This window comes from Larus michahellis, chromosome 4 (assembly GCF_964199755.1).
Source record: "Larus michahellis chromosome 4, bLarMic1.1, whole genome shotgun sequence".
Taxonomy (NCBI): domain Eukaryota; kingdom Metazoa; phylum Chordata; class Aves; order Charadriiformes; family Laridae; genus Larus; species Larus michahellis.
The window spans coordinates 93,204,230-93,224,384 of record NC_133899.1 but is presented as its reverse complement, the minus strand read 5'-3'; the positions used below and the strand labels follow the sequence as shown (position 1 = coordinate 93,224,384).

The following is a 20,155-nucleotide window of genomic DNA, read 5'->3' as shown; positions in this document are numbered from 1 at the left end:
ATCCCTGGTGCCAGTAAGATCTCAAAGGCCTGAGCAGAGCATGGTGAAGCCAATGGAAAAATTCCCCTTGTTTTCAGTAGCCTATGGATCAGCCCCGGAATTTCGATTCGGCAGAGACATAAATCCATTTTTAATTTATCGCTTGACCTAAGGGAAGTAAGAAAGTCTTCAGGGCAAGCAACTGTTCAGCGCTTCAAGTGTGAGCACGAGAGGTGAACAGCACCTGCAAGAATGCATTCTTACCCTCCTGAGATGCTGCTGCGTTATCCTTTGGCTTCCAGATTTTTTTGCCTCCTACTGTTAGGAATAATGGGACTTATCCACAGCGTATTAAATTAGTAGAAAGAGGAAGCAGAAGTGTAATCCATTTCATCTTTCTTAAACCTAGAAGCATCAAAAACCTTCTACTAAGTTGTCCAAGAGAGCGTAATGACATCTTTATATTTGACTAAAACTTATGGCTCCTTAAAAATAGATTGAGATCAGGTGTAGTAATTGAATCTATAATTTTAGTGATGTTACAATATCCAAAGTCAGTTTTGCAAATTTATAATTTATAGATTTATCAAAAGAGTAAACTAGCAATCTAGATCTCTTCAAATCCCAAGCACAGAATCTGATCAGTTTTAAGCGTTAGTTCATTCTCCCCACGGAGATACCACTAGAAGGACTTCGTATCACAAACACCACACAAAGAATAACATCAAGCAAATAACGGCATGTGCTCAGTACGAGAAAAGACAACTATTTATTTAGCACAGCGAGTTCAGTCATTTAGGCCTTCTGCTTCGACAAATTTGGTTTCAGTCTCGCTTCGATTCTGAGAGAGGTGAATTTGCTCTTCTCAGCCTAGTTCTTGCTGGACGTTGTTTTTTTGTTTTTTTTTTTTCTCAAAATGAAACCACCGCACAGCCTGGCACGTTAAGGCAGAACAGGAGGTGTTTGCTAAAGGGATGTCATTTGCAAGTCAGGCCTGAAGTGCGTCGCCCCAGCTGCGTGCTTAGGAGCTTGGATGGCATCTACGCTTGATCTACCTGACTCCAATCAACACTAGAGCCACACTTTGAAAAGCGCTACAACACAGTCCAGTAGAGTCTAAAAGTGCCTTATTTTAAAGCGAGTAGCCCACACGACTATCCAGGGAGGGGAACAGTAATTTTGAGCTTCTAGCACAAGGGGCACATCGTACATTCAGCAGTTCACTAGCCATACATTCTTTGCACTGAGAAGAAACCAGGACCGAAAAGGAATTGAGGTGCTGCATGGCACGATGCGAATGGCACGACAAAGACATCACGGACACTTTGTGTGAATGCAGGGAAACAAATGAAGGGTCGTCTCCAGGTTGATTTGTTTTACCCCCTCCCCGCCTCCAGACTGCACTAATATAAACATATGTGTATGTATACATACATATGCGGAATATTCTTCAAGGCAAGGTGGTGTATATACACATACACACACACACAGAGGTGTTTTCCAAGCCAAACTGCCAAGGAGGTGGGTTCCGGGTGGTGAATCTGGACAGCAGACAGCAAGGTTAACCGATCACAGAAAGCAGAAAATCCCTTACGAACAGGACGTGCCATGGGCACTGCCTGGGGAGGGTTCGCCGTGGTTACATCCCCGCCTGAGGAGCTGCAGTCCCATCACCATCTCCGTGGTGTGTTTCTGGATGGAATTGTGTCTGAGTGCTCTAAGGGCAGGGGGAGTCCGGGGCAGACAGAAATGGTTAAGGCCCATGTTGGCTGAGAACTGTTTTTCCTCTCTTCTGTTGCCAAAGGTTAAGTCAAAGAACTAAAAAAAACCACTTTAGAAAGTAAAATAGGAGACTCAAATGATGCAGGCGTTTCTTTTTCCTCCTGTATCTATCTACTCTGGTCAGGACAGAACAGATAGATGCTACATCTAGAATGTTGTCACACTGCTAAACGAAATAACCATGTGCCAGGGCTGAGAGGGAGGGAACAGACAGGACAGGCAGAAGCATCTCCTGAAGACAGGTCTCCCTCTTGAGAACAGAAGTCGCTGTCTGAAAATCACCACCCTACTTCGATAAAACATGAATCGGAGCAGGGGCGGCCGATTTCCCTTCCTCATGGCAACGTAAGCAAAATTTCCCTACAGCCAGGAGCTTTGTGCTCCAGAGATCTGAGGGAAGGGGAGCCCAGAAATAGCCATCCCCACATCCAGCCCCCGGCGGCTTGGATACCTTGCTCCGTACCCAGCGGGCACGCGCCTCCCAGTCGTGGAGATCAGGTTCCTGGCAGGACTGCACCGCAGTCTTCTTGGCTTATGCACCCAGATTTCCCGTGTGAGGAACCGGAACGCACGGTTCGGGGTGCAAGCAGGAGCAGGGGGAGCTGGGTGCAACGGGGTCTCTCCCCAATACGGCAAGAGGATGCGCCCGTCGGGGGCTGGGGGCTCTGCAGCCCTCCCCGACTCTCAGCGTGGGTGCAGCAGCCTCACCGTGTCCTTTGCAAAGCCCCGCCGCAGCCGCTGCAAGGGAGCCGTGCTGGGGCTGCTGCCGAGCTGTATTCTCTCCCACATCTCTGCTTTCCAAGTACCTCTCACACACCCTTTGCTCCCCTTCTTCCCCCCCCACCAAAATAACCTCTGAACACCTGCAAAACAGGATGAGGGGAAATCAGTTCCTTAGATGAAAGTGGCATTACAGAAACACCCCCGCCACGGATCCTTTTGCTTCAAATCTAAAAAATTCTCCAGGCTGTGACATACTAGGAGACACATCCACAACACATGCAAAGAGCGCTTTAAACCACCAGGATTCCACCTGGGGCTGCAGCGCTCGTTCCAAAAACCGCTGTGCACCCAACAGGCCCACCCCCTCTCTCTGTACTGGTAAAGGTAGAGGTAGACATTAAACTTCAGCTGCACGCAGCCTGTTGTTCATCAGAAGACAGCATCTGATAGTCCCAGAGGCCGTGCACCTCGGGGTGTATTTTTACGAGCCTTGGGGAAAAGAGGGTGACAAATCTCACCAGAGGAACAGCCAGGCTGCGTCAAAAGACCTTTTGTTTGGGGAAGCCACGTGCATTCAGCAGACCAAATCTGGAGGTAAATAAAACAGACGTGAGCCAAGAGAAGAATTGCCGGATCAGGTTACACACGCCCACCATCCTACCCAGCAATCCTGCCAGAAGCAGGCACTGCAAAAGCAGTACCTGAGGAACGTACGCCTTTCTCTGGCCCTGTACCTGCGGAATTTATACGTCCAGGCCCAGTTAAAGATGTGTGACTAAGGCTCTTTAACTGAACTCACTCCACGTTGTCACAGCCTCTTGCTAATCCTCTCTCCAAAACCCTGCCCATCGCCTGCCGCTGCTGCCGAGCTCTGGAGACTCTGTGATTCTCTCATCTCTGACCAAATTTAAAAAAAAAAAAAAAAAAAAAAAAAAAAAAAAAGTAAATTCTTTTTTTGCAATACCCTTTTTGCAGTAGCGTAGCAGCCAAGAGTAGTCCCACGGAAACTTTTAGAATAAGATCTGCCCACTTCTTGGTGTTAGGGGAAGGGCACCAGCCAATGCACTGAACACCCCCCCTCTTCGCCTGCCTTCCTTCTCCCCTTCACAAGGCCTGGCCTTAGAGCCAAAGTTCTCACTGATGAAACCAGGCTGTTCCCAAAGGCTGGGATTTTTTTCCCATGTCCAAAGCTTGGAGGAGTCACAAATCCCTCATCGGAGGGAGGCAGGAAATCCCCCCAAGACAGACAGACTTCCAGTGCCCTTAAACGGGGCTTCCCTGGTATAAAGCAGGTCAGTCTTATTCTCACGGGATCCCAGGTCCTTTCTGCCCCTAAAGCCAGCTCATGCCTCCACTTTTTCTACCTTCTCCTGTAGCGAGAGACCATAGCCTTCGGGGGAAAAAAAAAAGGCAGGTGAAAGGCCTGATCCAAAGCCCGAAGAAATGAATGGAAAGAGTCCAGCTGACCTCGAGGGTGTTTGGGCTGAGACCACAGCATCCCACAGAGCCCAGCCTAACTCTAGGAAATACTAGATCCAAAACAAAGCTTCTCTATTCCCAAATGCTGCCCGTATGACCTTGGCGAGCCGTGGGATCCTGGAGGCTGCCTGCCAACGTGCAAGAAACCAAGCAGATGGCAGCTGCTGTCTGCCTGAAGTCGGCGTGGGACTTTGCCAGGGATCTCCACGTGCCGCTGGCTGCGCCGTCGGTCGCAGTACGGCCCCTCTGCTCTCGCCCCGCTGGCGGCTCAGCCTGAGAAACGACTCGGTTTGATGTCCCAAGTCACATACTCAGCTCTACCATGCTGCGGTCTCAGCCTCCAGCTGCAGCCAGCCTGTTTTCTCCTGGGGCGCTTTTGAGGTGGGTCTTTTAAAAGTAGGTTGGTGAGCAGCAGGTACACAAGACACCTAATAGAGATCACACTTTGCTGTTGGGGTCAAGGAGCTGCCTTTTGCCTGCGTTCGCCCAGTGGTTCCCCTGCCCCAGGGGTGCTGGATAAACACCAGCCCAACACAGGGTGACAGAAAAACTGGGTCTTGGCACGAGGCTCCGTCTCCCCTTACGTCTTCTTTACCACAACCCAACTTAAAACCAAACCAAACAGAAACCAAAACACAAAGTGGGGACTCTGGATGGGACATAGAACACTTTGGACTTGAAAACAGGGGACTGCAGGAGAGGTGGGGGTGTCTCCCAGGGAGGACGGCGGGGGAGGGGAGGGGACACCGTCATTTACACCGATCAGGAGAAGCTGTAATCTATACACAGTGGTATAAGCCAAGATATATTACATGAAAGAACACACGGAGTGCATGGAGTTACCCACACTGGGTCAAACTGGCACAGTTGTCTTGAACAAGACTCTTGGAGTTGCAGTTGGTGTTTGTTGTTGACCTATCTAGCTCGCTCTATATATATATATAGATATGTATAGAATTTTTCTGCATGCATTTGTCTCAAAAGGAGCTGTACAGCTGGGCTGGGTTTCTCATCCCCACCCCGTCTCGGTCTTCATTTTTTCCGGGCTAGGAACGCCACTCCCACAATCACAGCGAGCGCAGCCACCGCCACTCCTCCCACGATGATCAAGGGCTTCATGTTGTCGAAGATGCTGCCTGGCGACTCCTCGGAGCTGTTTCCCTTGTGGTCAGAGTCAGGGGACTGGCCGGTGGCCTCTTGTGTCTCGGTGGCGGCGGGGCTGGGTTTCAGGTTGCTGTGGTTGTTCACGACGGCAGCATCGCCGCCTGCCTTCTTGGCGGCAGTGGCGGGAGCAGGCTGCTCTTTGGGGATCTCCTTCTTGTCTGCATTCGTGGCAGGCCCAGGGTTGGGCTTTTCTGGCTTTGCGGAGCTGGGGGCCTTGGCGTCGGGTTTGTTTCCGCTTCGGACGTTGCCTTTGGAATCCATCCCTATAAGTGCTGTGGGTAGCAACTGGATACGGGGCAATCCCAGTTCTCCTCCTTTGCCCAGCCGCCGGAGAAGCAGAGGAGCCACCTGAGAGGGACAGCTCAGCCCCTCGGAGTGGTTGTCTTGGGAGGATTCTCACACTGGCGGTGTCCTATCTGGACATGATACAGCACCTGGAAGAGGAAGCAGAGCAACGAGAGGTGAGTGAAAGGACAGAGCAAGCCAGCGCCATTCCACCAGGAGGCAACGGAGGAGGACAGAAGACAAACCTGGAAAACTGTTGGCTCTTTCTTTAGCAACTGTGAGCTGTATTCTAAGCACCTACTACAGCGCCCGCACTTGGGAGAACATCAAACAGCTCAGACTGTCACCTCTGGCTGCCACAACCAGGCTCCGTGTGTAATCCAGTCCATCCTGGCCCTGTATGTGACGCCATTTGTCAGTGACAAGATAAACTCCTGTCCAACCAAATAAATCTTACTTTTCATTTGCTCATCACGGCTGCCAACCCCCTGGGTAAAGAGAAAACATTTTGTTGCAGGGGAAAGCAGATCAATGGCTCCTCCCTGCTTGTAACTCACCCTCTACCCTCCTTTTTGCAGCAGTATCCCAAGTTAAGTTTAGGAAGTGGTTAATATGTGATCTTGTGCGATACTCCCCACATCCGGATGGGTACTGCAGAAAAGAAACAGGCTCAGCTCCTCAGTTATAGGTATGAGAGCCAGAAGGATTACTGCTGTAAGCTACAGCACAGTAAGGCAAGCACGAGATCCTCAGCTGGTCAAACCAGTGTATTGACTCCACTGCAACTGCCTGAATTTACTGTAAAGCTGCGTCTCACAGTGACGGAGAGATCCCACTCCTGTCTCCTCCTTGCGGTGGTTATCTGGGCTTGCCTACGGAGCCCAGCAGGATGGCAGCTGTACCGCAGGTGATTAGCTGGAGCCATTTTCCCCCAGGAACTGATGAAAGCAGCGAACAGCAAGGCTGCATCCAGAGAATTCAGCAAACGGACAAAGTGGGCTTCAAAGGAGGATAAAACCAACACCACAGACATCACCCCAGCAAGCCTCGCTGGGCAGGGCGAGCCAGGAGATGGAGCTGCCATGGCTACCCCTCTGCGCGACGGGAGGAGAGGAGACGGCGGCTGGGCAGCGCGCCATCAGCGCCCGCTGGCGCAGCACCGCGTCAACTCTGAGCTTGGGAAATAACGAGTAAACAGGAGGCAGCAGTCAGAGCCCCGTCGCCGGCTTCATTACCGCCCTGCTGACCTTCAGCGCCGCCACCAGCCTGCCGAGGGCTTTCTGCCTGCTAAGTGAAATCTGAGCTTATTAGCTGCCTGGATTTAGAAATAAAGAGGCTCCTCAAAAACCTCTACAGAGAGATGTTTCTTCCATAGCACCTCAGAGTGCCAGTGACAGACAGGCAGAAGGTCCCAGGGTTGCAGCAGTGGTCTGTGCTGCTGACTCTTCTGCGAGCCAGGCTAACAAATGCCGTGTTTTAATCCCCAGCTAGGCAGAAACACTGGCCTGGAGGAAAGCTCCAGGCTTTCCTGGAAAAGAAGGCTCCGAGGAGACCTGCTAGTGGCCTACCAGTATCTTAAGGGGGCCTACAAGAAAGCTGGGGAGGGACTTTTTAGGATGTCAGGTCATGGTAGGACTAGGGGGAATGGATTAAAACTAGAGATGGGTCGATTCAGACTGGACGTTAGGAAGAAGTTCTTCACCATGAGGGTGGTGAGACACTGGCACAGGCTGCCCAGAGGGGTGGTGGAAGCCCCATCCCTGGAAGTTCTTAAGGCCAGGCTGGATGGGGCTCTGAGCAACCTGATCTAGTGGGAGGTGTCCCTGCCCAGGGCAGGGGGGTTGGAACTAGACGATCTTTAAGGTCCCTTCCAACCCTAACAATTCTATGATTCTACGAAAGCTGCTCCCAGAAATGCCAGGTTTGGGTCCAGAGCAAAGCTGGGCAACATCTTACAGCTTGGTATAAAATAGAAACTCCCCCATCTCCTGCTCTCCCTTGTAAGCCACTGTTTGATGGCCACCATCTTCTCCAGGGCCAGTCAACTGGAGTTGACTGAGGGAACTGCAGCACGAAATCATGGAAGCCCGTAGCTCTCAGGCTGCACCAGGCGCGGTGACCATGAGACCAGTACGCCGTAAGCTGAAAAGGCTGTCTGAAGGGTTGGCAGTGAGCCTAGGAGAGTAGTCTCAGCTCTTCCTGTAGCATGGAGATGGGACAGACGCTTCCAGAAGGCTTTCCACAGACCTACCTTACACACCTCCCTCAGAAAGGCTGAATTTTAGCTGGGTAATATTTGCTGAGATGGAGCCTGAAGTCTCCAAAAGGCATTAGATGATCCAAGCTGGCCAGTTTTGAAATAAAACATTGAAAGACAAGCAGTAGATAATCTGTCCCCAGGGCTTCCTATCCAGCACTAAGCAGGACAGTTGCTACTCTTCCCTTGGATTTTCAATTCGGTTTAACACCAAGCTCTTCCCATGGAATAAAAAAAAAAAAATAAAAATCAAACCAGCTTTTCACTTGTTTAAAAACCAGCAACCGAATTTCCCTAGCAGCTCTACGTGGACCTGATCTACTTTGAGTGTAAAAAAGCGTAGTCTCTTTGACTGCAGCTGAGCAATGCTTAACATTTCTACGTTTGTGATATCAAACCCTTTTGGAAACCCAAAACACCACCACTCTCCCCACATGCTTTGCTGAGGGTGTGAAGCATCACTGAGATGCCCACTTGGGCACGTTGTACCACACAATCCCAGATGCTCACCAAGCTTAAGACCTTCTCTGCGGCCTGGGGCTTGGTAGATAAAGGCATGGTCCTGGCCAAGGGCAAGAACATTTTCCTCTCCTTGTTCATTTTTCAATATTTCTGTAGGTACCACCTGCCTCACCTTTTCCTTCCTACTGCCTCCGAAGAGCATTCATAACGGCTCTGCTCAGGGGAAGTCCTATGTAGATCCAGGGCTGGGGCTGCGCGCAGTCCCTCACAAGACTCTGCTCTTCTGGTTTGGGAGCAATTTATCCTCATTTCACATCTGGTGCAACGATGAGACGAAGGAAGAGTAAGCGGAGCCCAAGACTGAACCAGGCTTAGAGGTTATAGCAGGGAGAGCCAGATTCATCATGTCATAAATATTAAATTACCTGCTCAGTCGCTTCGATATCAATTAGCTGGGCTACTCACACACTGGCTAGTACTTGTGCGGTTATACTATACGAACCCAGCATTAAACTTTTGCTGCTTTCCATAGGAAAACTACGTGCACCCTACGGAGATGGTAGGGGTAAATCGTGGAGGGGGCAGACTGGCCTCTGCTGAGGAATGGGGGCTCTGCACAGCCCAAATACATCAGTTCCTCCATACCCTCTCTCATTCGCACCCCTCGTTGATCAGAACTGGGTTGCAGATTCCTGGAAGCAGGAACGCTGGTTTTGCCGTGCCCTGCACCGCTACAAACGGCTCATCAAAGAACGCCTTGGTTTCCAAGCGAGCTTCCACTAAAAGCAATGCAAGCCCCTCATGAAGATTAGGAAAGGTTTTAAAAGATGTAGAAACCAAACTAAGCCAAAAATCAATATCAGTAGTTCTTAAGTGTCCGCGTGAAAGGGCTTTCCGTCAGTGGCTTTCTGTCACTGGAACTTGCCACAGCGTTGCCCAGCATCTCCCCAGACCCTTTGGCTTGGCTGAGCTGATGCTATTCAACACTGCATTCGAGAAGCCCCAGCGCCCTTTCTGCCCCCCACGAGAAGCCCCAGCGCCCATTCTGCCCCCCCTTTGTCTCCTCCTCTTCCCTCATTCCATCACACAAAGTTTTTCTCGAACGGCCACCACCTTTGCTTTTTCTCCACCTTTGCTTTCTTCTTTATAGCTCTCACGTCTATTTATTCCTCCCTCCCATCTCCTCTTCGGTTGCTGTCTCTGCCCGTCTACCCGTTCCCCCTGCCGCCGCCAGCTCCCTCTCTGCCTCCCACACAGACGGCAGCACTTGGGAATAAGGTTTTGTGAGAAAAGAGGCTTCACTCCCTCCCTTCACCCACCCCCCCGCACCGTGCTATTTCTTTGTTTAACAATCTGTGCCTTTTCAGGGAGGTTTTCACCCCCCAGCAGCTAACCACTTCTTTTTCCCAGGGTGGAAAGAGAGAGCAGAGATCACAAAACCGGTGATGGGGGAGAAAAGGGAAAAAGCAAAGCCCTCCAAAAAAAAAAAAAAAAAAAAAAAAAAAAAAGCGTGACGCAAACCCCGCAGCCCTCCTGGGACGCTGCTGGTTGTTGCAGCTCTCCAGGTCAGCGCAGACTCGACGGGGCAAGAAGCTGGTCCCAGCCAAAGCAACGGGGCTGAGGTGAGGAACAGCTTCCCCCGGCTCCCCGAAGGGCACCTTTCCTGCCTCAGCCCCCGGCCCCCCAGCAAATTAGCAAATTACAGCTATGCATCTGTCTCCTGGGTGCGCAGATGAAAGCTGCATCAATCCCGCACCGAATGGAGCCGATGAGTCATTGCTGGCTTTACCGTAACGCATCGCCCTCGGAAGATCTTCTTCCCTCTGCAGAGACCAGCCCCGAGCCCCCTCATCCTCCCCTCGCTGCTTCAGGTTGGAAGGTGTCCTGGTTTTGACTAATTTCTCTTCTAACGCCTGGGAAAAATGCACTTTTAGAAGACTCCGGTGTCTGAATTGGTGAAAATATTTACTTTACAGCCAGCTCTGGTGTGGGGGATTCAAGGTCTCAGCGTTTTCGAGCTCCCCAGGTGCGGGGATGAGGAGGAGCGAGACCCGGGCACTTGCCCCAAGCTGCCAACAGGGTTCCTTCAGACCATGAACACCACATTCAATATAAATTAGAAAGTTTGTTGGGGAGTTTTCTCTTTCTCCCTCTCTCCCGTGCTGGCTGCCATCCTGAGCACTCCTCGCCCCGGTGCTGGAGCCCTGAGCCCTTCCCTTCCTCCCGCAGCCGCAGCGCTCGCAGGGTCCCACATTGGCTGTCCCTGCGGGGATGCACGGCTTCCACTGATGGAACGGGCTGAGTATAATCCTTGTGCATTTTATATTGGTATCGGCATCAATATTGCTTCTTTTGTATTACCAATGTTAATTATTTAGTCTTATTCTATTAAATCCTTTTACATTTCAACCCTGGGGTTTCCTTGTTTTTTCCCCGATTCCCCTTCCAGGGTGGGGAGGGGTCGTCGGGTGAGAGAATAATTGTCTAAATGACAATAAATGGTTGTGGGTTTCTCAAACCATATCAGAAGGAAAAGCCGGCAACTTTGCGAGGCTGCGGTGGGCAGCTGCACCCCAGCGACCTGCGCGGGGTCCCAGCAGTGCCAGGCAGGGGTTTCATACGTAGGGGCTTCCCCCCATCCATGAAAAGCTGACCTTTTCCATCGGATCCTCAACTGCCACACTCTCAGTGGGAAAGACTGCAACCGCCACAGCGGGGTTGCAGAGATGAATTCATACTTGCAGAAGTCCATGCACAAACTCCAAGTGTCCTCTGGTGGAAAACAGCTTCAGAAGCAGTTACTGACCACGTCTGAGCTGGAGCAACGCTGCGCAGGAAGAGCCAGAGATGGCAAAAGAGACCTTACATACCCTCAAATCTTCTTCCTTAAGCCCTACTTAAAGTCCCCTTCACTTCTTTGTCATTCCCACCTGTCTGAAAAAGAAAAGGCATGAAGTTTTGGCTTTTGGGGGCAAAGAGGAGAGTTCTAAGTACCAAAGCCCCATTCTCTTAAGTAGCTGTTGGCCTTGGGGCAAAGCATTAAATGGGTGCCTATTACTGGGCAACCATTTGTGCGTCTTCCAGCTTCATCTCCACTCTCAGCCCACAAACCCTTTAGCCCAAAGCAGCTGAACCGTAGCAAAGACCATGCCATGACTCCACATCGCTTGAGCCAGGCGTGGGAGCAGCCTGGGGCTGGGGCCAGAGGCCGTCTGCAGGGAGACAAGGTATGCGACCGAGCCTGCTCCCAGTTCCCTTTGAGATGACGTAAGCTGGAAGCCAGCAGTGCTGGAGAAGATGACTTTTGCCTCTCGGGACCAGGTCCCTCCTTCCTGAAGCCAAGGGAGGACTTTGAACCTGACAACAGAGCACCCACCGCAGTCTTCCTCATATTCTCCAGTCAATTGTCTTAACACCACCACAGTGAGAGGTTTTCAGTGTCCCCGAGGAAGAACGTACACTGAATACCAATTAATTTCACGTCCCTTCAGCAGGTTCTGTAAGTCTGGCACGCTTGCTTTTGGTCATTTAAGACCAAACTAGCTTTCCAAGGGACAGAAAATGGCCCTCAGACAGCTTCCCTTTGGCGAGTGCAATTTGCACCTGCCGAAACTGGCTCACAGGATTGAATTACCATCGCAGAGCCGGGCGCCGGCACCAGCTGGTAGGTGAAGAGCAGGTAATTTTAGACTGAAGTCTGCAGATTTTGTTCCTGTGGCTGTCTGGGGCGCATAAACAGGAACATCAGAATTTGGCCACTTCAAAGAGGCACCTGAAAATACGTAACTTCCTGAAAAGGGAAAAAGGAGAGGGGGGAAAAAAAAAAAAAAAAAAAAAAGCAGTGTTCTGACTTTCTGACTACAAAAAGTAAGGCAGCTATGGGTGAAGTGACTGGGACCAGGCTGTTAGAAACTGGGGGTGTTACTGGGGGGATCAAGTGCTGCCACAGGCTTCCTACATGACCTTCACGTGTCACAAACTCGGTCCTTCAGCTCGTGAAAATTGAATCAGCGCAATCCAGGGAGCTGAACTCACCGATGCGAGACCCTCAGACGGAGGGCAGCACGGTCATATGGAGCATCACCATCACCAAAGAGGTCTGGACTGAAGTGGCCAGAGGAAATTCAGCTGGAGCACATGGATAAGGTCAGTTCCTGGTGCCCTGAGGACAGTGCCGAGCAGAAGACAGCTTGTTTTGACAGATTAAGGTTTCTCCAAAGAGGTCTGAGGTTACCGGCCACAGGGCAATGCTGGTTCATTGCCACTTGGCTATTTTATGGCGCAAGAAGAAACAGGCTGCAGTCAGGCACACTGCCCCGGAGAGCCACGGGCGTAGGGTTTGGGGTGTCCCTCCCAAGACCCCGAGGCTCAAGACCATTCTCACCTCCCTTCCTTCTCCCAAAGATTGGCAAATCTCCCCGTGCACCGAAGTGGCTTGGAAGAGAGTTAAGAAAAGGAGGGAGCGCGAGGATGGGCTGAAACAAGCAGGCTGCAGGAGGGAGGTGCAAATCCTGGCTGGCTCAACTGAACGTCATGTAAGAAACCATCAAAACCCTTCTTTTTTAGATCAGGACTTGTCCCTCCACAGCTGCTAGCTGAAGACAGAGCTGGAATCACACTTCTGAGTTATTTCAGGGTAGAAATGAGAACGCAGGTGCTGACTCACAGCCAGGCTAGCCCTACATTTCCCCTGGGGGATTCACCTTAAACTCCCTGGCTCAAAGGGAGCACCTCCACTGTCCTTTGAGGACATCATGCCCACCAGAGTTCGTGTCAGTCGCCAGGGCATCCCACCGTTTCTGGAAACCCAAGGAGAACCATCAGTCAAGTCTTTTCATTTATGTAGCTCTGCTTCATTTTAGTATGTGTTCGCCCACGCTGTTCCGTACCCTACGTCTCTGCCTGCCTTGCATTTGGCCACAGACGCCCAGTTTCACCAACTCGTGCTCCCGAGATCTGCACTTCCCTTTCTCCGGTTACTCCGGCAGCCCTGCTCCAGGCTGAGCTCCTCCAGCTCCCGACCAGGCTCCGACCCAGCAGTTGAGACCGAACATCCCCATCTCTCTTCTGGAGATACCCTGCCTGAGTCCCCCCAGGATCCCGTTCGCCTCTTCCACCAAGACAGCTCATCCTCAGCCTGTGGCCAAACCAGACGGCCAATGCGACGCAGGGAGGGGACAAACAGTGATGGATCTGTGGTGGCTGCGCTGGTGCGGCAGCTGTGCCCAGTGGGCAACGAGGCGGCCTCGTTCCCCACCTTGCTCATTAACTTGTGCACGCCACCAATAGACCTTTGCTCCCCATAAAGAAACCCCAGGCTGCACCAGCGGCGGGGGCCGAGCCATTTCTCTGGCATGCTGGAGGGAGATCCTCCCCCCACGCTCTGCCCATCCCACGGGTGACAGCCAGCAGTGTCCTTATGGCTGGTCAGGGTCTTCACGCTGGATCCTCAAGTCCACGGAGTGACGAGTTCCACTAGTGAAAGGAGATCAAAGACAGATGAGGACTAATTGTTCCCCCCCCTGCACTGAAGTGGGGACCTGCTGGTGGCTCCGAGGGGGTCACGCTCGGGGTCTCAACCTTCTCGTCCGACCCCTAAGTAATGCAGCTTGGAGGACCAGACCTTTGGGAAGTGTCCTCGGGAGTCTGTGCCCGTTGTGTCTGCCGTGCAGATCCCTCAGGGCTGCGCGGGTTTTGGGTTCAGTCCCCTGCCCCATCCCAGCCGCCTCCTGCACCTGAGCATCGTGTTTTGTTCCCCACTGCTTCAACTCCCCATTTCCAAGGCGGATAAAATAGCACTTTTCCCCCCCTTTCTGAGCTGCTGGGGAATAAACACGCTAAAGGCAGCGAGATGCCAGGCAAGCACCTAGGATAAGTGACAGCATATTGTGACTAAGCCTTTTCCCCCCGTCTCCAAGCAGCGCTATGAAGACAGATGAGGTAATGCAGTGCCTCTCGGTACTACCATAAATATTAAAACAGCTTTACATAAGGAGCTTGCTTGTTCGGCCGCCGTGGGCAGCTCCCCAGGGAGGGCTTTTCGCTACCTCTACGGTTTATTTTGGCCCTCCGCTCCCGACGCAATGCACGGCAAACGCGAGACACCACCGCGCAAAGCGCGGCCACAGCCGGAGCCGCTTGTCGTCGGCGCTTTTAAACGGCCCCAGGACCGGGCTGTGCAGGGACACGGCCCTGTTTGCCAGCCGTCCCCAAAGCCCAGCCTCGGAGACAGCCCCACCAAGCCCCGGCGAACGCTTGCTGACCCACTTCGCTCCCGTGAGATATTTGTGACTCCTTTTCCCAATCTGTGGGTCGCTACTCCCCGCATCCCGCCCCCCCCGGGCCCTGGATTAAGCGTTTCCCTCTCAAACAAGCCCTTTGAATCTTGACGTGGAGAGATGCGTCAGATGCTGGAAGTATTTTAACCGGCGGCGGCGGCAGCAGCAGCTTCAAATCGTTTGCCAGCAAATCCTCCGCTCCCCGGCTGCGGCAGTCCTGCGGCTGCACTGAGACCCGACGCTCTCATCGCCTGTCCCGCCAGTGCTGGCAACGACCAAAACTGCCACCATCACAGCCCCCAGAGCACGGCCAGCCTTGCAGGACCCTACCCTGCGCCATGGAGGCATGTCACCCCTCTCCTAGCCTGGGTGACACTGGTTTTCAGAGGTCGGGTTGTTCCTGGCACGGCGTAGGAGCAGGACGGGCTCCTGTGGCCCAGCAGAACTGGCTTTGCCTTAAATCTACAAAAGGAACGGCTGCGGGATGCAGACCCCGAGCACCCCCGTGGGCCACCAGCTGCACAGAGATGGGGTAAAGTCCCGGCTTGCAACACAGGTGACAGCGTCCCCCCCAGAGGCTGCCCTGCCACAGCCCGGCCACGCTGCCCGCACGGGTGACGCAGCATTTCGGAGCCCCGCAGCCAGCCCAGAAAAAGGCAAAACGGCCTTTTTCTACACTGTGACCTCTGCGGGAAGTGACGCCTGAGCCAAGTACCACATCTGCAAGCCACGCTTGTCCTGACCCCAAAGATCTCGCCCTGGGACGGACATGGCAGACATTTTACTCTCTGAGAGATGGAGGCAACATTGCAGAGACACCGTGCTCCGGCCAGGGGCTTTACTTTTATTCTTTTTTTTTTTTTTAAGCCCAAAACACAGCTCTAACCCGCGTGGTTCAGGCACTCTGCCCACGCACAACCATATACATAGCAAAAACATACTCCACAGTTCTTTTTTTCCTGTTCTTTTCTCTCGCCCTCTGTGAAAATAAAGCACTAAGAGCCACGAGGAATGGTTAAACGGGCCGGCTCTGCCCTCAAACCCGCGGCATCGCGGGAAGGACGGCTCGCTGCTGCTTCACCCTGCCCTTCGGCAGACCCACAGCGAGCTCCCGTTGCACGTTTCCTGCTGCGCCATCCCCAAAAAGCTCCTTCCCGGGCACCTTGCGGGCACAAACCCGGCCATTTGCGGCAACACAGCCCAAAAAAAAGCACTTTCGGCTCATTTCAGCTTCCTGCCCACAACGCCATTAAAAAATATACAGGCTGCTGCCAAAAAAAACCCCAACCAAGCCCGCTCCTTCCCTCCTCCATCAGTGTTCACCATGCACCGACCCAAAGGGGCCACTCGTCGCCCAAACCGGGTGCCTGGCACCCTGCCCTGCTACGGGCACGAAACCAGCACGACCCCCGGGTGTCTCCTGCCTGGGCCCACGGCTGTCCCAACACGTGGCAGAAATGAGGAAAGCGTTACCCAAACCGCCTTGGGAAATAGAGGATTTTTGCGTCAAACTCTCCAGTGGTGCCAATCGTGTGCTCTGACTGATGTCCGTAGGGGTGGGCACGGAGCTACGCCCGGCATGGACCTGACCTCTCCTGGGGTGGGACCCCCCTGGGGTGGGGAGAGGCTGAGAGAGCTGGGGGGGTTCAGCCTGGAGAAGAGAAGGCTCCGGGGAGACCTTCCAGCCCCTTCCAGGCCCTCAAGGGGCTCCAGGAAAGCTGGGGAGGGACTCTGGATCAGGGAGGGGAGCCGTGGGACGAGGGGGAAGGGTTTTACACTGAGAGAGGGGAGATTTGGGTGAGATCTGAGGCAGAAATTCTTTGCTGTGAGGGGGGTGAGCCCCTGGGCCAGGTTGCCCAGAGAAGCTGTGGCTGCCCCATCCCTGGAGGGGTTCAAGGCCAGGTTGGACGGGGCTTGGAGCAACCTGGGCTGGTGGGAGGTGTCCCTGCCCAGGGCAGGGGGTGGCACTGGGTGGGCTTCAAGGTCCCTTCCAACCCAAGCCATTCTGTGACCTGCTCTCAGCAGAAGTCACTCCTGGCAGGGCTGTGCAACCCGCCCTGGTCAGCCGCTCAGGTGCCACCAGCCCTCGCGATGCAGCTGGACCCGCTGCGCGCTCAGTCACAGTTTACAGCAAAACCGCTCCTAGAATTGGAGAGAATCTGAAATTACTTTGCTGAGGTTAGGCTGGAAATATCTTTCCGCTGCAAAGCCTGGCTTCTGCGAGTCGGAACACGGGCCCCCAAAGGTGGGCTGTCGTAACTAAAACCATTTCAGAGCACCCCGCTTCGCCGTGCTCTGCCCTTGCTTTAAGCCTGGGTTTGACCCCCTGCCCCAAACACAGAATCAAATACTGTTTTTTCCAATGTATAGCTCCCTTTTTTGTAAGATTGTAGCTTTTATCCTTGAAAAATCATGAGGCGTTAGATCTTCAGCCTCTCCCTGACCGGGCTGAGCATCGCTCACCCCAAGGCAGATGTTTAAGGGCACAAAGGAAAGGGCTTTCAGCCAGGATGACTTTTTGCCACGGCAGCTATTTGGGCAGGACGCTGGATCGAAGCACCGGAGGAGCTTCAACGGGGAGCGATTCCGGAGACGCAGCGGAAGATGCGCAGCCAGCGACACGGCCCTCAGAGCGTTAACCCACAAGTGTGGCGTCTCGCAGGCAGCCGGGTGCATCCCGCGTCCCAGAGCCCTGTGCCACCCCCGCATCCCACCACGGGCACCTCCTCACGCCTCGGCTTTTGCCACACTCAGCATTTTGCAAACACACCGATTTATTCCCCCCACACCACGCTTTATAATGCTTTTCCAGCTCTCCCAGAGCCAGCAATTCAATGCCAGCAGCTCTGTGGCGCTGGGGACAAGCTGCTGCACCTGGGGACAGGTTGGCACCTCCTGTAAGATGGGAAGGGAGGCCACGGGAGCCCAAAAGCCCCAGCAGAAGCTGGCCCAGCCACCTCCTGTTGCAGCCCAGCCATTGTAGAGGTAATTGTCACCCTTCCAACCACAGCTTCGTAGCTCGGCGTCAGTGACACCCCCTCCTCCGTCACCTGGAGGCCTGCACCACTCCGGGCGCTGCTCAGCCACTCTCCCAGAGGATGAGTTAGGTTATTAACGCCAGGGGGGAGGTTATTGCCACCCCCACAACGCCCAGGGCTCCCCCGGGGAATAGAGAAGCAATTCCCATCGCATCCATCCAAACACCCGGGCTGGGGCCACGGGGCAGGTCTCAGTTCTCGGCTCAGTGTGGGGTCTGCGATGCCACCTCGGGAATAACGCGGTGGCGGCGGGCAGGCATTTCATCCCTCCTTTCCGCCTCTTGGAGAAGGGTGAGCAACTCCTTCCTTCCCCCGCAAAGCCCTGCTCTTTCCGCCGAGCCTGCCAGCACTCGGGAAACTGCCTTAGCCGAGAGGGGAGATGTGCCCAATTTGGGGTGCTGCTCCCCGGCAGGCGGGAGCCGGTACCCCAGCTGCAGAAGGCTGATTTCCCTCGGAACAGATCCCCCCAGCGTATCAGGCTCCTCAAAGCCCCGCAGTTCTGCCTGCTATTTCTTGTGATGTGCAACGTACCGAGGCGGGGGGGAAACAATTTCCCCTCTAAATGATGCTTTTAAGGCCCCTTCCTGACAGCTGGGGGGTTCTGTAGCTCTCAAATGCAACAGCCACAAGCAAAATTGGGGAAGGGCTACCTCCGACGGAGTAAAGTAGCCCCGGTCACTGCAGTAAGCAGCAGCAAATTTAACAGCCCTCTTCAGCTTACGGGCATCCTAAAACCCATCCCTTCTGACCGATGCGGGATTGCACCAGGCTGTCGTGGCATCACCCCCAACACACTTTGTGGCTCAGCTGTGGCTGGCAAAAAAAAAAAAAAAAAAAAAAAAAATTAGAGGCAATTCTGCATGTGCAGAGCCAGACGCTGAATGTGACAACACACAAATCCGCAGGCGTCATCCTGAAAACTGTTGCTTTGCAGCTGAAATGCAAGAAGCCACTGCAGGCGGACGAGGGGCCAATTCGGCACGAGGCGGTGACCTTCCGGGCAGGCTCCTGGGGGTAAAGCCCATCGCTCACCTCGTGCGGCAAAACCAGAGCCCTCTCCCGCCCTGCAGAAAGCTGGGAAGGAGCCGGGGAAGGATGGCCAGAGCTCCCCCAGCACAGAAATGCTTGCTCAAAGAGCTTCAGCCCTCCATTCTGCCCCCTCTGCCTGCCCACCGAGGATGGGGATGGTGTGCCAAAATGCTCCCCAGCCCCCGGTCCCGGCAGCCTGCCAGCGGAGGGGAGGGATGCAGAGGGACGAATATCCACATTTAGGAGAATTCTGGATGTTCTTCCCCCATCCTGCCATGATATCGCAGGGTTAGAGGCTGTTCTTGGGCACCGTGGGCTGAGAAAGATGGAAAAACGCTGAAGGTCAAACCTGTGAAGGTCAGACTCTTGGAGGTCAGTCCCGAGATGGAGCAGGGGAGCTCAATCCGGCGTAGTCCATCCTCCCTCTCCTGACAGCATCCTGCCCAAGCCCCACCCAGGAAAACGGGCTGCGACGGGGAGAGCTTCCTCCTCTTGCCCCAACGCCAAAGTTTCGCCAGGCTGAACCCGACTCAAGAATAAAAATCCTCTTCCGTCCCACCCCAGCCCCCCTCGGAAGCTACCAGATGGTCACAGAACTAAGCAGGAGCAGGGACCAAAGCAACAGGTCTCTGCACACATACCGGGCACGGATGCACAGGGATGCACAGGGAGGCGGGGACGTCAGACTGAAAAGCCCACGACACCCACCCCGGGAATTTCACCCCTGGAAGCACACACCTCGAAACAGGAGCCCTGGGTCTGGGGTCTGGATCCCGCTCCCTCCCCATAGCTTAAACCAGGCGCTATTGCCTCCCTCATCTCTCTCCATTTCGGTCTTTTTGGGGCAGATTTCCCTTTGTTGAGCTCCTTTCCGGCACAAGCCGGGGTCATATCAAAGGAAACCCCTTTGATATCAAAGCCCCCAGCTCCTTCCTTGGGGAAAGGCGAGGATCGACAGCCGGTCCCCGCCTCCTGCCCGGGGATTTACAGCAATTGGAGACATTAAATCCATCCAGGCAGAGGGAAGGGGAAACAAATACCACCGCCCATGCAGACGGGAGAGAAAATGCAGCTGGAAACCTGATGAAAACCCCTTTGAGGGAGGGCTCCCGGCTTTCCGGGCAGGTTTCAGCCGGGGGATGCTGCTTCCCCTCCTCCCTCCCAGCGGCCCCGTTTCCGGCACATGGCCGGCTGCGCTTCTCCCTGCTCGGAGCCTCTCTGCCTCCGGAACGCTTCTGCGGCATCAAACCCCGCGTCTCCAGCCTGGGGCTGCTGCCTGCCACTCGCTGAAGCCCGGTGGCTGCTGGCAGCGACCAGCCCGGCTGGGATCGGGCGAGCCCGGCTCACCCCGCAAAGGCAGCGGAAGAGATCGCAGGTACGCGCAGGCAGCGGGATCCCGCGCAATTGCGTTTGCAGAAATGCCTTCTCCGTCTGCCTGACCTTCAAGGAGCAGAACACGGGAGCTGGGGTGGGAAAGGAACTGCTCTGGCCAGCCGTCCTCGCGGGTTTGGGTGGAAAAACAGCACCGTTGGCTCTTAGCAGGGAGAAACGCGCAGGCAGGCGCTCTCGCCCCTACGCCAGCCGGCATGGCAGCCCCCGGCCTCCGTCCCAGGCGGTGAACACTCACCTTGACCAGGTAAATCTGCGTCTCGGTTTTGCTACGTCACCCCACAAATGCT

General features: G+C 54.1%; 2 protein-coding genes across 5 annotated transcripts in view; one reads left to right on the top strand and one right to left on the bottom strand.

Annotated features, from left to right (window-relative positions):
• Window positions 1-3,441: 3,441 nt before the first annotated feature.
• CEND1 (cell cycle exit and neuronal differentiation 1) overlaps window positions 3,442-20,155 on the bottom strand; it is a 16,911-nt gene continuing 197 nt past the window's right edge. Inside the window, exons 1-2 of one of the 2 annotated variants that reach the window (XM_074586607.1) lie at window positions 18,826-18,928; window positions 3,442-5,561 (exon numbers count right to left, since the gene is read on the bottom strand). In XM_074586607.1, coding sequence (XP_074442708.1) covers window positions 4,996-5,388 — 393 coding nt within the window. In that variant the 5' untranslated portion in view covers window positions 5,389-5,561; window positions 18,826-18,928 and the 3' untranslated portion in view covers window positions 3,442-4,995. Of the gene's footprint in view, window positions 5,562-18,825; window positions 18,929-20,155 lie in introns of those variants that run through there. The other variant, XM_074586606.1, reaches the window with a different exon arrangement.
• Window positions 18,993-20,155, top strand: part of LOC141742974 (NACHT, LRR and PYD domains-containing protein 12-like) — a 16,391-nt gene continuing 15,228 nt past the window's right edge. Inside the window, exons 1-2 of one of the 3 annotated variants that reach the window (XM_074586602.1) lie at window positions 19,644-19,851; window positions 20,016-20,112. The gene's annotated coding sequence lies outside the window, so the exon portion shown is untranslated. Of the gene's footprint in view, window positions 20,113-20,155 lie in introns of all 3 variants that reach the window. The other 2 variants (XM_074586603.1, XM_074586601.1) reach the window with 2 other exon arrangements.